Genomic DNA, 18,496 nt, shown 5'->3' on the forward strand with positions numbered 1-18,496 from the left:
AACACTGGGATGACAGCACTGACAACTAAAACATTTTAAAGCTGCTTTACTTGTCCACTCAGTGAACGTCCATCACTGAAACCTCCCAACAAGATTTTTTTTTCAGGCTGTTTGTCACACATTTTTAGACTGCTCCTACAGGAACGTTGCTTTTTCTCTCCTGGAAGCCACAGGTTTACCAAAACTGGAAACACTGATTTTTTTTTTTTTTAAGCATACATGCAAATATTTGGCTATTTAAAAGGACAAGGATACATTTAACGAAGGTTTTGTGACTTAGAAAAGCCTTGCAGGCTTTATTTGCTCACTGAGGGCCAATTGCATCTACGATGACTATTAACTGGGCACATGCTGGAATCATTAGAATACATGCTTAGAAAAATACCACAGGGTTCTTTATTGCTGGTCTTCCTTTAGCAGAAGGCAGCAGTGGTTTTGTCTGCTTCGCATCTCAGCTCCAGTGCTGCTGGAGGCCATCCACCCTCTCACTGCCCCGTCCCAGTCAGCTCAGACAGACAATACAATGCTCCCAGGAGGTTATCACTGCCTTAATGTTACTTTGTCCCCCTTCGGGGGCTCACTAAACACCGATCAGCTCGTCGACTTAAAAGATGAGGTTCCAGTCCCTTAATATTATGCCAGAGGCTCCATCCGTACTCTTCCCCATCATCACCACTTAACTGCAAAATGACAAGATCGCTATGCAGCTCCTTTGCCGCTTGTATCTTCTGCATCACTGGGAATTCGAGAAGCTCTGGGGTGATGCCGACAGGAAATAATCCTTCCTGAAAGGCACCTGAGGCCCGGGCTACATGCCACCCAACCACCACCACCACAGCAGTGTGCCATGCCCACCTCCAGCAGCTGGAGCTCAGGAACTTTGACTCCTCACCTTGCCTGTAATGAGCCAGCAAACCAGTATTACAGGCTAGAATCCAAACACGTTCTAGTCTGATCATTATGGTCTCCCTCTGAACTTCTATCAGATAACAGCTCACAAGTACTGTCTCCGCATTCAAACAAAAAGCCCATAGGAGAATAGTAGGGCGATTATTCTCTGAATGAAGTTATTTTTAAAGCAAGTGTCACAGGCTCGGTCCATTCTAAAAGCTGCTGCTTTGCCTTCTGAAGGGTTTTGCTATCCAAGACAATAAACCTTTGTGCTTACCGATCTCAATGTAGCACTGTTGCTAAACATCACTCCGCTGTCTTCCACCTCAAAGACATAAATGGAACTAACAGCACTGAGCCTCTATGGCTCCACTGTAACAAAGAGAGATGTTCCCTTCCAGTTTTGCTGACCTGGTCCTTCTTCACATCATACAAAGACGTCTCAATGTTTTACATGCAATTTACAAATGATTCTATACCTACATGAATTTGCTGCTTTGCTTGTGGAGTGGAACACAGATGTCTCTGTGGAGGTTTGAAATCCAACTGTGGGGGCTGTGAGATACAATCTGGAATTAATTCTTGGTAAGTACCAGATGCAGAACTCAGTTATGAAATGGACTCAGATTCCCAACTGTCCCCAGCTCTAAGCACTGCGCTCACAGCTTTCATTTCCCATTCTACCTCCCTTTTCACATCATCAGATACATTCACAGTGCTTTCTCTAAGTTTCATTCTTTCCTCTTTGTGGCAGCTGTCCATGCAATGTTACTGTTGCATCCCTGCTACTAAAGATATTCTAGTTTGATATTTACAAATAATAGAGCTCTCTGCCTATCTGCCCACTAAGTCCACTTAAATTTAGCCAAACACAAAGGCCCTACAGTGACTGCATTAGAGAGAAGGGTAAGGAGGAAGAAGCAGAAGTTTACTCCCTTCATCGTCCGGTCAGAACTTCAAGTGATCACGACCAATATCCTAAGCTATATTGCTAACTGGGTTTACTAGCTTTAGGCTTTTAAATGCTGTAGTGGATTTGCAAGTCTTATCTTTACACATGGGCGTCAGTACACGTTTTTTATTCAAGTGCAGAACAATTTTAACTCCATTTATTCAACAGAAGGAAATACACAAATCCCCCTGCTGTGTATCAGGCTCAACATATGCTTTTGATCCAGAATTTAATACAAGCATTTCCAATTAAGAAGTTATGCAAGATGCACTGACACCATAGCCAGTCAATGGGTCATTTTAACCTAATAGCACTAGGAACAGCATGACTAATAGCTAATTAGGGATGGGTTTGGACATAGGCCTGGGTGCTGGTGGTACATTTTGTTATGTGTCACTGATAATGTTTACAGACAATAGAACACAACAACAACAACAACAAAAAAAAAAGCAAAAGCACTTAGGGAGCATTTGTGTTCCACCAAAAAACATTTGCCATCTCCAGGGAAAACTCAGTAAGTTTTAAAAAAATGACTCAGACTTTTACTTAAAGGAAAAAAAAAAGAATTTAAGAACTCCTCAAAATTGGTTGTTTGACAATCTTGAAAATAGCTGCTCTGATCCACAAAACCAACCACATATGGATAGCTGCCACTTCAGCTACCTCACTTAGCACATGCCACGTCTGTGGTTTGAGATTCACCAAAGGCACCAAAACAAACAGTCCCTATCTTCTTCCAATCCCTGACTTACCGGCCATGTTTAGTAATGAATACATCTACAACATTCTCTATACAACTTAGCACACGATGGAGTTAAGTTCTGAAGCTTGTATCTAAAATGAAGTAATCGATTACTGATTTAACGGAATAATTTGGTACACCTGTACGCCTCATTTAGAGTTTGGTTCAGCTCAACAGATTCACTGAAGACTACAGCCAAACTAATGTTGGAACAACTGTACTTAGAGAATTCGCAGTTCTCAGCAAGTCACCGAGCACCCTTGCTTGAGCCTGTGCTGCATCTGATGGACCAGGGAAGCTTTTGGCAAAAACAGAATTTAGCAGCAAGGGCTATTTATGTATTTGTGGTCAGGAATTCTTCAATCTGGAATAAATCATCTATTAAGTTCCATGACAAGTTCCTGATGGAGCTGAATAAAGCTCCTATCTTTCCTCCGAACACTGACCTCCCGTCAACATTTTCTGAGGTTCTCCAGTACGTCAAAGATACGTTGTGAATATTGGTGTCCTTATCAATTCCTCTTCCTTTCTAGAAGAGGAACTGCTACAGACAAAAAGTTTTAACAGCAGTCATTTACTTTTTTTTTTTTTTTTTTTTTTTTTTTTTTACACAAAAAGTAGTTTTCCAGGCAGTCACAGGACACTATCCTTTCACACTGTCCGGCATGGAGAACTCTCTCCCCCCACAGACAAGGAATCTGCTCCAAAGGGGCTCCATATGACACCAGCTCAGCTGCCCCTGCTTCACGTTTCAGGAATCAGAAGCACTTATGCCAACACCACCTGAGATGACTCAACATAAACAGCATCACATGAGCTTACAAAGCCGTGGAGGACACGGTGCTGCTGGCTGCAGAGGAAGCATTCCTCCTCTGCCTTCTTCCCTGCAATCTTGGTTCAACAGACATACTGCTGCCTGTGTGCATGGACACCAGTTGTCTCGAGGCCTGTGGCCAACACGTCCTGCCTTCAATAAGCAGGTTCTGCAGCGTCTCAGCTAAAACCAGAAATAGGAGCAATACAGTAGGAACAAAGCAAGAACCCCTGCCCCTAGAAGGCAACAAACCTCACACATCTTCAAAACCCAAAGGGCTCGTGGCTGAGTCCAAATCTCCCTTCCCAAATTTCCTCTGCTTTCAGTTTTGTTCTGAGCTTGCTCTGAGCCTCTGCAGGAAGGACATGCAGAGACATCTCAGGCATCTGACTGTCCAGAGTGGTTTCTTCGCAGAGATGCTGCCCTTGTTGTCCATTACTCATTTTCTAGGATTACTTCAGTAAAAGCTCACACCGTGGAAAGCTGACAGGGATCATGATAAACAGCCAATCACAATTCCTTTCAACTTAAAAAGATGGAAGACAAAAAAAGGTTATTTCGTAAACCACATCTAACTTGAATTTTTCACAAATGAATCTTGAAAGTCATTTTTTCCACAAAAGACTAAGTTACAATCCAAGCCTTAATTAGGAATAGGGTATATGAACGTAGCTGGTTTCAAATAATACAGAATTACACTCTCAGGTCTCACATGTGACCTGACCTCTTCATGAAGAACGTTGGGTGTTACACTACTGAACTACCAGCTGTAGTTCTAACACGAAAAGCAACATTAGGAGAAATACAGATGTACTGGAATAAAATTGTCCTAAGGAAGTAATGCAGTATTTTTTTTCCCCTCTGGACACAGGAAGCTATTGTAAAGGAGCACAAAACAGCTCTTTCATAATAAAAAAAGTTACCAGTGTGTGCAGAAGCTGCATGGAGAACAAGAGCTTCATGCAACGTCCAGAGCACCACATCTGTTTCCATGCTGAAGTTTACAGAGCACAACCATCTGGTCAGCTTTCAGGCAAAGTGAGCCAATGCTCTCCTGCATGCCAACGAGCACCACTGATAAAAGGAGGCTCATTACACATCTGTCTCAGTGATGTCTTACGTTACGGTTCTCCTGCTCCACAGTTATTTCAAGTTTTACATTCTAACTTCTCCCTACTGACACAACCAGCACCACCATGCGCTGTATAAATGCTTTTCTCATTTTACTATCTCCAAGAAAGATCTGAAGACTCACGGCACTAAGCTGACACTTTTTATACTGGCTTCAATTCTTTCTTCCACTTTTCACAAGAATCTTCATCACGTCAGCCAAAAGGTGGATGATGGAAGGAAATCTTCACATTAAAGCTCTAAGGATTGATATTTAATGAACTCCGATATGCAAATCAATGCACCACGGCACATTTTAAGATTAAAATACTAGGATAACATTTATATTAAAAATAATTCACCTACAGATAGTACAGTCTAGTGTTTATTGTATGTTATGGAAGGTACACTTGAATTTCAAAGTTTTAAAACATATAAAAAGTGGTTAAGGGCTAACATTTTATCAACAAGTGATAAATGTGTAAGAATGTTTATTATACAGCAGGGTACAATGGTAGTGTTAATGCCAACAGGGCACCACAGAAGTTAGTTTAAAAAAAAAATTCCCACTATGCTTTATACAAACAACACCACTTGCTGTTGTTTAAGAGTATCGGGAAAGGATCGCTGTCTGGAGGATAACATTTTTAATGTTAGATAGTGTCATAGTACATAGATTGGTGAATGTTTCAAAATAAAACTAGAAATGCTGTAATTACTTCACAGAAATGCACATCCAATATTTGTTTTCAATAAGAACAATAGGTACAAGATTATAACTCTCCCTATATGAAATAATTTACACACAGATGAAAGCTACACTAAAATAATCACTAAATACATTTCTCTTCTGGGAAATAAACAAGCAATTTCTGTTCTGCGTGATCAATATCAAAAACATATGGCAGAAGTAGTATATTTTTTAACATAACTGATGCTCTAAAATTAAAAAAAAGGAAGAAAGGAGAAAAAAAGATTTTCCATGAATGTGCAACCTAAAATCAACCAAGCCGATATTGTAGTACAACCATATTAAGAAACCACTGGTCAGAAATACAACTTGATGGAAAAAGTTTATAATCCACAAAACTGTTCATCAGGCCATAAAGTAAAATAGCTCCACAGTTGACAGGTAAAACTGAGGCCACATAGACGCGTGCTATGTCTTATCTGCAGGAAGTAGATACTTAGGCAGAGGATGTGACACTTTGTTTGTAGACAGCATGGTACGCATTTCTCAGCAAGACGTAAGGGAAACAAGACTCCAGGAGATCCATCGTCAGGAACGGGGACTCCTGCACAATCTGACAAAGAGCAGAAACGTAAGGTTGTGCACGACACCTTCTACCACTTGTTGCTCATTCCCTGTCCCATGTAGGTATCTCTGCTCTGCACTACGCCGCCACCACCACCGCTTCTCATAGCGAAAAGGATTGTCATGAGGTTAAGGAGACACAGGAAAGAAAAAAGTTGCTTTAATTTCAGTGCCTCTCTAAACCAGTCACGTAGCTTTCATACGTCTACGTATAACGTCATATAGCATCCTTTCATTTTCAAAACAGACACCGCAGTAAAGGAAGAAAGTCTGAACAACGATTATCTCCTCTCACATTCTGAACAGCACTTCTTTGATGTACATTGTCTTAATATTGTACAACAAAGCAAACTGTCTGAACAAAACAACACCACATACAATGGCAACAAATGACGATGTGCTGGGGGAATAAAAGAAATACGTTACTGACATTAGAGTATGACTAAGAATGACATAAAAAGTTATTCACCCTGGCTGAGGAACTACAACACCAGAGGTGTGAACAACATGATGTCGATCCTACTCCTTTAGCTTAGTTAGTTACCAATAAACAGACAAAGCTTACCATGTCCAGTAGTAGGTAAACAGACTCCCTGTTCCTTGTAGTAGTTTTGTCCGTCTCCTGGCCAATCTTCAGTAGACTAGATGATGCAAGCTACGTGAAATGAATATTTCAAAGTGATAAAGAAATAAAGGCACACAGATCAGCTTCTTCTCTTTCACTAAACACTTCTGAAGACATCAATTTCTGAACATTTCTGAAGACATCAACAGCCCACTCAGTAGCGACAGCATTGAACTTGCAACTACAAAGCAGCACTGATGGTTGCTAGCTGGGCTTTGCTCTCAGGGAGACATTTTTGTTTACACCTAGCAGTTTTTAATAAGCAGTACGTGCTATTTTAGTCAGCAAGCCGTTTCATTTATTGTGAAGAACTTCTGCTCATCAAAGCAGATAATAAAAGTAGGTAAGTTGACTGTAAGTTGACACTAAGTTGACAAGTCTACTAAAATCCATGAGAGCTCCCTTGGGATCAAGATCTCACTGTCTTGGTCTCTCCCAATATGCATATAAACTTACTGAATTACAATTCACAGTTTTTGCCAATTGATATTTTACCCATTTTGCTGTACAAGAAAATGACTTCCAAAACAATATATTTAGTTTAAGAAATGTCATCCCAACTGTGAATTTATTATATTAGACTATAAGCAACCTTCCATTACTAGTTTTAAAAGATAGCCTAAAAAATAAATATCCCAGAAGCTTACACTCATACACAGGTACACATGATGACAGAGCAGTAAAATACTTGATGTGCAGATGAGTGTGTAGCCTGTGTTTTCATACCTCAGAAATACAAAAAATCCAAACCAAGAGCAACCCCAACAAGACGACCCACCTCTTTCCAGCTGTCAGCTGTACAAACTATTGCGCACTCCCATCAAGGAACAGCAGTATAATTAAGCGACATTTACCACAAAGGGATTTTAATTTAAAATATTAACTTTAAAAAACTATCTCAGTAATCCTCTTGAAACAATTTCTGCAAATTAATTTGTAATGTAAAGTGAACGTGCACACTTGAAAAGAATGTTCACACATACTCATCACTATTAAATAACCTGGTGAGTTTTTTCCGTCTTTAATTAACTATGACAGGAAAGCAGATCATCTCTAGCAGCGTATTTTCTCCTCAGGAGATGCTTTCCTTCAGACTGACAGTAAGTGACAAATAAAAGGTGCCATAAAAGATAGATTAGCAAAACATCTGAACCATCAAGTCACAGTCTGCACAGTAAAAGCAGTGGTCTGAAATCAGTTCATAAACACTGCAAAAATGCAAACCTCATACCAAAAGTGTTTTTGTCACATGAAACTAAACTGGTTTCCTTCACTTGTCAAACGTACGCAACTCGACGCAACCATCTCTCTTTCATCTCTTACAGCCAGCAGTTGCATTAGACAAGGTCAACGGCTAAAGGCTTTCTCAGTTTAACAAAAAGCAATGAGCTTCCAGAAGGGAAAGAGCCTCTAAGGATGAGGAAAAAAAAAACCACAACGATTGCTTCTGTGGACTTATCCTCACAGCAACTGACCATTACCCAACCCTCCTAACTGAGGAAGGTAAGAAGCAGGGCGTGCGTGTTTTTTCATTTCACAGATAAGCGTGAAAAAGGAACAATCACTCAAATTAGTATCCTTTTAAGGAAAAAAATGAAGTCACTTTAACCTTTAGTTTCCCTTTAAGTAGTCCGAAATCAAGAGCTATTAAAAAACAAACAAACAAACAAACAAAACCTCTATTTCTACTTAAGAAGCATGCTAAAAAGAATTTAAAACACATCTTCAGGACCTAAAGGCTTCTGACTTCTTTTGAAGCATCAGTGGGGATTGCAGCAACTTTGATCTTCAGTCTACTCTAAAGCATAAAAACATCTCTCCCCAAATACCCTCGTATTGTGCAGCTATCTGACAGCTCCTATGCAAGGAGAGCAGACACATCAAAAGAGCCATTCACTCAGAGTGCCATTCCTACGGTACCTTCCCTGAACAGGTAAAAGCATTTAAGAGTCCAGTACAGCCAGGGAAAAGTTTGCAGACAGAGTTATGACTTCATGTGCATTACATGTCTTTTTCCAGTCACAGACTGTACAAGAGTTTTTTCTGTACAAGAGATGATAGGTGCTAAAATTCTAATTAATACACAGAGGATTATATTGCAAAAAGCTAGTTTTAGAAATTAAATCATACATACAGCCAAAAATTCTTTTAGGCGGTCTTCGATGCTTCCCTTGTGGATGGTAAATAAAGCTGCAGCAATCTGGTTGATAGCTTTTGCCAAGCAATGAATGTTGTTGCAATGCCCTGAACAAAAACATACACAAATTACCTCAGCGCTGTGATTGAAAATGATAATGTTTTGGAAAATATTATCAAAGAGTAAGCATGGTCATCACAACCAAAGAGCAAGTTTCAGCATCTTAAACAACAGCAGCAAAGCGCTCTTTCACACCAACTTGGTATCATCAGAGCAACCAGAACTACACATCTCCCTCCAAATACTGTGCTCTACTATAAAATTTGATGGTATCACCACTTGACAAAATAGTCTGTATAAGAAAAGACTTCATCAGCCTGACTGTCTTCCTCCTCTTTTCGTACACGAACAGATCAGCAGGCTTGGATGGTATTCCCCAAGAGATCTGTAGGACCTCAAGAACAGAAGTAGTGAATTTCTGATGGCTGTAACTATCTTGCCAAGATTTACCTAGGCTTCGGGGGGCTGGAAGGTGATTGGATGACAGCAGTTTTCAAAAAGGCTATAGATGAAAAACAGGAACTGCTCATCAGCAAGCCTGCTATTTCTTTGAGCAACTTAGTCCAGGCCAGCATACTAGAACAAAATGAATAGAGACCTAAATAAATAGCTTGGGAAACTGCTAACCTATGAAAAGGAAGGGGTCTTTGAAGGAGTTACCAAGTATGGATGCTTGCAAACAATGCTGACAGGTTACACCCATTTTCCAACCATTGCTGATAACTGAGCTCGTTTTATTTTTTTTTTTCCTTACAAGATGACACCTGAGCAGTGAGGTCAGCTAAACTCCATCACTTCGTGCAAGAAAAAATTACTTCTTCCAAACCACACACATATCACTGTATTCATTTACTATGGTTTTCACTTGGCACTCTATGTGCAGCCTACTCAGTGTCACAGTATCTATCTGCAGCTCTTCATGCCTCCAGAAATTCACTGAATTTGCAATCTGCTACCTGGTCCTTCACCACTTCTCCAGAAGCCTATGAACGTGCTGATCAGTAGGTCATAGAATCAAATCTCCACCAGCAGGTCCTCACCCCAGCCAGTCATGAGCTACTGCTGCTGTTCTTTTTTTTTTGTTATTATTAAAAACTGCTGCATAAATATGCTAATCCAAAAGGAAATAAATAGATAGCTGCTTCCTGTCAGCATCAGTCAAGAATGTCTGCTCTGCTCAGTGCTGCCCATTTAAATTTATGCTTGTTTCTCAAATGACTTGATTTCTCTGTCAAAGTCTCAGCAAAGGGAATTCAACCAAGAAGCTGCAGCCTTCCAACACGTGGCAGGTTTCACGCTGTCAGGACAGGCCTGGTCTCTGTAGCCTGCTTTTCTAGTCTAGTCTCTAGACACAAACTAGCGCTCTGTTCTGGAATTTGGGACAAATTTCTTGCCAGATTAGAAAGCTGAAACTCCTTCAAAACTGTGACCTGTTGATGGTAAAATTCAGGGTTTAGCCAGGGAATTTACTTCATAAAAAGCAGCATTTATTAAGTTCTCATTCTGGAAATAGCATCTATATCGAGTGTCTCAAGTCAGATGTTCTACAGTAAGGGGCAGAACAGAGTAAAGTAATACACAGCTAAAGCAGAACCAACAAGGTCTATTCTGTTTGTTATTTTTGTACAGCGAACATATTTTATATATTCCTTTTGCCAGACTATTTTCCTCTTATTAAAAGAGAGTCCACACAGTAAAGAATCACGTAATACAGAGACCGCATCTCATAACATCAGTAGCAACTCCTAATACAGGCTTATTTGAGTTCTAGATGCAATTCCTCTCCAGTCACAGTTTTATGAGATCTTATTAACTTAAGAAACCACTTATGAAAGAGGCTTTGCCTGACTTCAGGTTAAGAGTTACTGAATTAAATGACAGAAACTGGAATATGTTGGCTGCATCACATAAAACAGACAGAAGATAATCCTTGTCTATTGTTTCAGACTGCCAGCAGCCTGAGGACAGAGACGAACCTTGGAAGAGAGGGGAGCATGGGGGAAGCAAACTGCACGAGCTCCAACCTGCTACAGAAAATCTGGGAGCAGCAACATCTCGCTTGCCTGACTCCAGCTCGTAGGAAGAAGTTTTCAGAGGGGTAGGTGCATCTCATAGACATGCCTTATTAATTAATAAGCAAATATAGTCACCATTGAAAACCTGTGCTACAGTCCCTGTGGCAAGTAGTGTACATTTTGAGACCGCAGCAGGTAGGAGGCTATTGAAGGACAAAAATGGTGTCAGAAAGTGCTTCCAGTTTATCTCTTCTTATGAAACTACAAAAATAAATACTTAAGAGAAGTGGCCTTGAACACATATAAGCAAGTTCACTTGGATGACATCAGAGACCCAGCCTAACTGCCCTCCCACAAACAAGTGCCTCTGTCTGCCCCCACCAATCATTTCATAGTCCTTCATACGCTTCAACATATTCTGAGCTTTTCATTCAGCCATCATGGCTGAAAAAACAGAGCCGTAGAAACAGAGCGCAGATAACACAGAACAACCCTGTGGGATACAGATTGTTCTCACTGTTCATCAGAACAAGCTGTTAGCCTCGAATACTTGACCTTTCAAATCAGTGTTCAAGTTCTACTCATTACATCAGAGATTTACCCAACGTTTTCACAACAGGCAAAGAGCTACACAATCTGTTTAAAACTACAGTTAACAAACCCCCATCTTCTAAAATTGAAGATGTTTCCCTATCAAGAAGGTTAACTCAAACAGGCAAGTACAAAATTATTAACCTCATTTAAAACAGCAATCTTGGAAAGGGAAGACCTTTGGAAAAAGGGATTTGCATACCACACACTCACTAAGTGACACAGACTATCAGAATTTTTGGTCTTTCCTTGGTACTGTAAAGGTTCAGAAGTCACGTTAGACACTGTGCAAGTTACATCTGACCTGATTAAAAACAAAGCAACTTAGAAAATAGAAAAATAATCTCTCTCTGTAGCTGGTAAATGCATGCAGAATAAACAGTCCTTTATGCAAGCTATACAACATAATGGAAATAGCCTGAGCAGCTGAAAGGTGACTCTTGTGTGTATTGGAACAGTTCTCTCCGTCATTCTTTTTCAACTTCATTTTGTCTGAAAGAACCTTTTTTTTTTGGCGGATTACAAGCAAAGAATTTCCTTGAGGCAAAGTACTCTCTCTAAGCTGAGCTATTCTGTAGGTTACAGTTCTGTTCACAGCTCATACCTTCCGGATTCCATCTTCAAAAGTTTATGGTGAGATGAACAGCACGTTAAGAACAGAAAAGCTACTATGTACGAGCAGCACAAAGGCCAATAAAGCCATTGCTGAAACATCTATACACTGTGCCCTAATTAACACAGAATATGCTCTCTACCAATTTCACACACTAGTACGAGACTGCCCCCTCCAGCAAATGAGCTGCTCTCCAAGTCTCAAGCAAAAGATTCCTCCATTGGAGGAATCTCAGGGGAGTTAAGTGAACGCTTTACAAAGTAATTCTCAGAAAACCTATTCTTGATCTTTTCTGGATTTCCAACTTCTGTTCACTAAGAAACAGCAGTTTTTTATTCACAGCAGAACTATTAAAAACACTCCCAGGGCTGTTACAAAGTACGCATTCAGGACAAACGTTTTGCTGACGTTTACCTTCAATGGCAGGGCTGTACTGAGACATCACATTACTAGCCAAAGTCGGCAAGGAGACTGCCACGAAGACCATGAGAAGGCAAGCAATTTTGTATTCTTCTTCCGGACTAATGTTTTCTGAAAACAAAAATAAGCCTTTTAGTAGCAGATCACAGCCTGTCATGAAAACATACAGAAATTCCCTGCCCTATTCACAAAGCTTCAACACTTCATAGCTGCACCTCAACGGGAACTATTGAAAATGCCATCACAGATACTGTCTTTCTAATCAACTATGTGTATCAACACAAGTACATATAAACAAATCCACATTTGGATTTTATGAATACAAATATATTGTGCTTGACGCATCTAAGCTTTAATACTAAACTGCCTCTTGAAACTTTATTTTCTCCTGCCAAATAGCTAGTATTAAAGCAAGAAAAAAGGAACAGGTTAACATCTACAACAGTTACAGTCTGATTGTAACTTCAATTATCTGTTACACATGGGTAAAAAAAGGCATAAAATGCTCAGTAAGGAATCACAGAACGGCTTAGGTTTGAAGGGACCTCGAGGATCATCAAGTTCCAACCCCCCACCCCAGGCAAGGCTGCCAACCACTAGATCCTGTACTACATTAGGCTGCCAGGCCCCCATCCAACCTGGTCTTGAACACTTCCAGGGACAGGAAGACTTAAGACTGTCAGAAAGCCCTTAAGAAACTTAATTCATACCTTCCAAACTGCCAGGGTAAACAAAACTGAAAAGCTTCAGCAGCGGTGCATTAAAGTGCCACGAAGTGCTACACACGTGAGGGCTTCACAATGTTTGGTCTCTATGTTTCCCCTTGTAAAGGGCATGTTAGCATCTGTACTACAAATCAGTAACAGTGCTGTGAAATTCATCAAATGCGTTCAGCTGGCATTTCAGCTTCTACTGTCTGAATTAATTACACAGATTTGTTACAGATCTGTGCAACAGAACTGATCCCATCTACAGCTGTTCACAGTGGAATCCTATTTCCAATGTCCTTAAAGTACAGCAGTTTTTAACCATCAGCCATTAGACCGCCTCAGCATCTACCCATTATTCTTTCCCAGGTCAAGAGAACAACTTTTACGCAGTTGAAAAGATTCTCAAGATGCTCATCAGTGTATTCTGGGCAGTCTGCACAAAGCATTTGCATTCTTCAGGCAATTTATGAAGTTCAAAGGAATACAAAGGATCCAAGACATGTAAGCCTTCCACCAGCACTTAAAACGTACCCATGCCTTGGGGGCCTTAGTTATTTGCAAACCATTCTTTTCCTTTACATTTTGAAAATAGTAAATTCTTACCTGATTTTTGGGAGGACAGTGCTACAACCAGGGCGGGATCAATCTCACAAGGCAATCCAGCAGCTGACGACAGTTCATATACATTCATTGCCACCTGAGGATCAGAAGAAAGGCAATTACAAGGGAACTGAATGCTTTTGTGTAAACTTGATGAAGCACAGTTACGCTGACAAGTTTAAAATGTTTGTATTAGTTTGAGTCATTAAGGGAGACTTTGAGATTTGGCTGAAACTAGATAAAGAACGTCTAGATTTTAGTCTTTTTTTCCTCCACCTCTGACTTGCTCTGAGCAGAGCGGTCAGTACTTCGCGTGCTCAGTTATCGTTTCTTTCTCTCAAGCCAAACAAAGCTTGTATACTTTTCTAGGTGACCTCCAAAGCAAACATCCTGACTTCCAATTTGCCATTTCTGCTTCTTCATTCTGTTCAAAAAGAAAAACCTAACACACGGTCTCCACCAGAGACAACTAGCATCCACAGATACTGCACTTCTAGACAAAAGCCACAAGTCACAAGCTAACGAAGTAGCAGAGAAAGGCAAGCATCTTCCAACATACAAGTTTGATACAGAACCAGTGTCCAGTGATTTCAGATGCCAAGAACTACAGTCTAAGTGACCCCAACGCTTGGAGGAGCTAAGAATGCCTTGCAATCTAGTCCATTTTCAAGCCTGGCTCAGGCTACATTTCATACTGTTGCCTATGTAATCCTGTATTCCTCTCTTCCCCTAATTCACACGTGGAATTAAACAATTGAAGGTTTAATTCAAATGAATCTCTCCAAAGGGAGGCTTGTCCCTAAGGAGCCTGTGGAAATGCTGATGATGTGCCTTGTACACAACTGCTCTCTCAAACTCCCACTGAGTTGGCCGGCTGCAGAAGGTCGTACTGTGCTTACCACCTTACTTAGGGGTCCAGCTCAGCTACCCGAAGGCAAACCCCGATACAGGAAGGACACAACTTGGTCTGCACGGTGCTTAGCTGTCAGCAGACACACGACAGCTTGAGTACAGAGCTGCATTCAGGGAATTACAGAGATGGGAGCTGGTTCACAACAAAACAGCCTACTATTAACACAGGATCAAGTGTAAGCCTGACTCTAATAGCAGATACTGCAATACCTTGACACTAAAAATAAACGCAAAACAAATAATCATTCTCTTCATTCTATCACTCTTCCCAAATTTTAAGTTTTAAATCGTATTTCACATCAAGTATATGTTTCATTAACAAATTAAAGCTATTTCCTACAGCAAATTCAATATACAGAATGTTACTGCATCTTAGAATATGCAATTTTCTCACCTATTGTACAGAGACTCGGAAATTCGGTACACGACAAGACTGGGGAGAAAGTTCAAACAAGGAACTGCTGACTGTCTACAGGGCTTAACTGTTAGCAGGCTCCTAGCTCTGGCCACATCAACAAGCTGTTTTCAAGACAAAGCTCTGGCAGAGTTCTGGGGTAGTACGTGCCAGAGTTCCCAGTATTCCCAGAAGGCACTACAGGAAGGACTACACAGGTTTGGCTCCTTCTGCACTCACAGTCCTCCAACATCACCCTTGCAAACTCGTGCTGACTTCTTAAACAAGACTATACATCAGCAGCCCACACCAGCAAGACGCAACATCTCAGCTTGACACCGAGCAAACAGCAGCACAGACCGCACCACAGCCCTTGTGTTATTTCACACACTTGGAGCAAGAAGAAAGGTACACAAAATAGGTACCTCATGAGAACCACGAGGGAAGTATAGAGGGCACCAGAAAAGGCCAGCAGCCAAACAGTACATAAAGCAGGGGCAACAAGCTGGTGCTATGTGGTGTACGACCTGGCAAACAGTCCTCAGTATGGTTTCATTTAGTAGAAGACAGCTCTTCTGCCACTCGATTATTCCAGTGACTGCAAATTACTGCAGGGACTTTAAAAACAGAAGAGCAAACACTGTGCTTTGTCATGTCTACTGACACAAATGGGTTAGTGATATCCCTATGGATCCATTTAGATGTTCAAGATTATCTAAAATAATCAGCTTTAAAAAGCCAATGGTAAAAGACTGTCCTCAAGGATTTGTTACTGTTGCAGCCTTTATTCCATCCAATTTCTCAGCAGTGCTTTGACAGCCAAAGTCATAAGCTGCCTAACTGAAAAGATCAGGCACAAGCCAGCAGGGCTGACTCCTCATCTTTTCCACAAGCCGATTCTTCAAACTCAGTAATGGAACATGACTCTGGTGATCAACCATTTTCCTTGCGCCCACAGGTGAGAATTTCTCTCTAGAAAGGTAAAAGGCTTTTCTTGTTAAGAGCTAAGGCAACTCGCATCATTTTAACATAATAATTGTAAGCCAACATCCTCAAAATCTATTTTCCACAGGATTTCTGTGGTGGAACAAATTTCAGAGTTTCCTGGACCTCAAACATTTACAGAGATTATCAGCATCAGAAGTTTCAGAAGGCACGTGCGATTTCAGTACGTGCATTTGTCACACAACCTCAGACAGTTTCAGACAGGCTGCTAAACTGCGTTTTCTGAACTGGTGATGTTTGCCTTAGAGGCAAACTTCTGACTGTTCTGTAATATACTTCTTGAAAAGAAGGATTTTTAAAATTATTTTTCCATCAAACATGTAAGCTTTTTTGCAGCAAGAATCAACGGCAAAGTACAGCCTTTCAGTTCAGGAATAACAACATATTGCAGCCCTCCAAAATCCAAGCGGCACAAGAGCAGCTTTCAAGAAGTTATTTCTACGTGTGTGAATGAAGAGCTGTGCAACATACAGGCACCATACATCTTCTGTACCAGCACAGTACTATTAAGGAACCTGCAAGCCTTCAGAGGCTCCAAGCTAGAACAAATGATTAAAAAAAAACAACAACAAACATTCAGGTTGCAGCTACCGTGCATCTGGGGCCAGAAGCCATGTGATGCACTGACAAGGGGTTCTGAATGAAAATACACTACCATCCAGAAGTGAGGCTTCTAACTCATGGCACCAATTCTTAGACGTGTCTAAAATGAGGTGTGGAAGAACCTTCTACTCAGGACAAAAATCAGGCTTGTAGACATCACAAACACACAGCTCTAACCATGCACATGATCTTTTAAACACTCAGTTACACAAGTTGCAACTGCACATACTATGAAGCAAAGCAGCACTCTCCCCTTTACTGCTTAGTCATATTTTAGCACTTGATGAACCTCTTTCTTCATTTCTCGCCACGAAAGTTCTCAAGATATAAAAACAGGTAGGAAGAGACTCGTGCACTTCCATCGTTCTCTTTTCCCCCGGAGCATAACAAGGCTGCAGAAGGGTAATTACTTAGCTCTTTGGAAAAAAACACTGTTCTTGGGTTTCAACATTTTTCATAAGAATGAAAGTCTTGCCCCTTGCATATTTTCAGTAAGCTCCAAAAATGACTCTATTACCCTTCGGGCCTCACATTACCTTCATGTCAGTCTCTCTTGGAATGTGATCTTTGAAGTCCTCAATGGAACTTACAAGGAAAGGAATGTGGTAGGATAAGACCTAAGAGACACAAACACAAAATGAGGACAAAACACTCCCGAAGCTCACCGTCAGTTAGACAACACCATTATTTTACTGCATTTACTTTTTCTTGAATGACTCATTTTCAGTCTATTAATTACTTTATGGACTTCAGAACTAAAGCCCAATAAAATCAAGCTGTCAGTTAACAAACTGAAAGCAGGCTTGAAAACATACTAAATATTAAGAGCACCAGGAAACATGCAACTACAAACGGATGGCTTTAGTGCAATATTTCTCTAAGCAGCACTCAGAAGTACTTCTTCCCTAGAACCTGCAATTCAAGGTTCAGTTATAATTATTTTCACCACATGTAAACCTTTTCAAAACTCTGTCTGAATTCCTTCTTATTCTATTAAATTTAGTAAAGGCTATTGAGAAAACATTCAGTTATTTCTTACATCTCTAAGTGCCTCCTGTGCCAAAGACCGGAAAGACAAGATGACGCCGATAATTGTCATTCTCTTCAAAACACTGTCAACAGCTGAAGAGGAACGAGAACAACAGTAAACAAAAACCTACTCAAGTTTACAAGCTCAATTCAATGAGAAATATGAAATAAAAAAATAAAACGAACAAGAAAGAAAAATCAAAATGCTGCAAATAGCACGATATTGAAACATCAGCATTTCAGAGCCAAAATAAACATGAGCTTAAGCAGGTTTTTATATCTGATTTGATGATGAGATTTCCTGAAGACATTCCCTGTAAGCCATTCCACAAATGAAGTCTGTTACACACAGATAGTGGTATTCAATGCTAACACTAGAGCTGTGTTTTCTTGAGGCCAAAACATATCACTGTAACAATTAATTGTTAAAAATAACTGCTAATTACATTGTAGAAATCCTTTCAAATAACATAACAACGCAAAGGCATCAGAAAGATACCTATCAAGAAAATAGTGCTTCCTATTTACATCCATGCATTCACTCCCAGTATTGTTGTCACAGATGGACGTTATCAGCCCTGATGAAAAAATGTTGCTACAAGCTCATCACATAGCACCTATGCTGAGATCCCATTTTGTCTGTGGCAGAGAGGGACCGGAGTACTTTGAAAAGGTCCATCAGCTTATGAGTTCACACATGGAAAAAGGAGCAATCATTTCACATCCAGAAAAAGTAGCATACATCTCACCACTCTCTTTACTGTGAGGGTGGTGAGATTCTGGAGCAGGTTGCCCAGTGAGGCTGTGAATGCCCCCTCTCTGGAAGCATTCGAGGCCAGGCTGGATGGGGCTGTGAGCAACCTGGTCTAGTGGGAGGTGTCCCTGCCTACAGCAGGGGTTGGAACTAGAGGATATTAAAGGTCCCTGTCAACCCAAACCATGCTATGATTCTGTGCTT

At 40.6% G+C, this 18,496-nt stretch overlaps 1 protein-coding gene across 1 annotated transcript in view; it reads right to left on the bottom strand.

The window, feature by feature from the left end:
- Positions 1-4,881: 4,881 nt before the first annotated feature.
- NCKAP1 (NCK associated protein 1) overlaps positions 4,882-18,496 on the bottom strand; it is a 53,291-nt gene continuing 39,676 nt past the window's right edge. Inside the window, exons 25-31 of the mRNA XM_042821896.1 lie at positions 17,549-17,631; positions 17,046-17,126; positions 13,599-13,692; positions 12,280-12,396; positions 8,584-8,693; positions 6,390-6,479; positions 4,882-5,813 (exon numbers count right to left, since the gene is read on the bottom strand). Of these exons, the coding sequence (XP_042677830.1) occupies positions 5,697-5,813; positions 6,390-6,479; positions 8,584-8,693; positions 12,280-12,396; positions 13,599-13,692; positions 17,046-17,126; positions 17,549-17,631 (692 nt within the window). The 3' untranslated portion in view covers positions 4,882-5,696. The remainder of the gene's footprint in view (positions 5,814-6,389; positions 6,480-8,583; positions 8,694-12,279; positions 12,397-13,598; positions 13,693-17,045; positions 17,127-17,548; positions 17,632-18,496) is intronic.

This window comes from Centrocercus urophasianus, unplaced genomic scaffold, assembly GCF_019232065.1.
Source record: "Centrocercus urophasianus isolate 14NV4802_14NV808 unplaced genomic scaffold, USGS_Curo_1.0 seq_20, whole genome shotgun sequence".
Classification (NCBI taxonomy): Eukaryota; Metazoa; Chordata; class Aves; order Galliformes; family Phasianidae; genus Centrocercus; species Centrocercus urophasianus.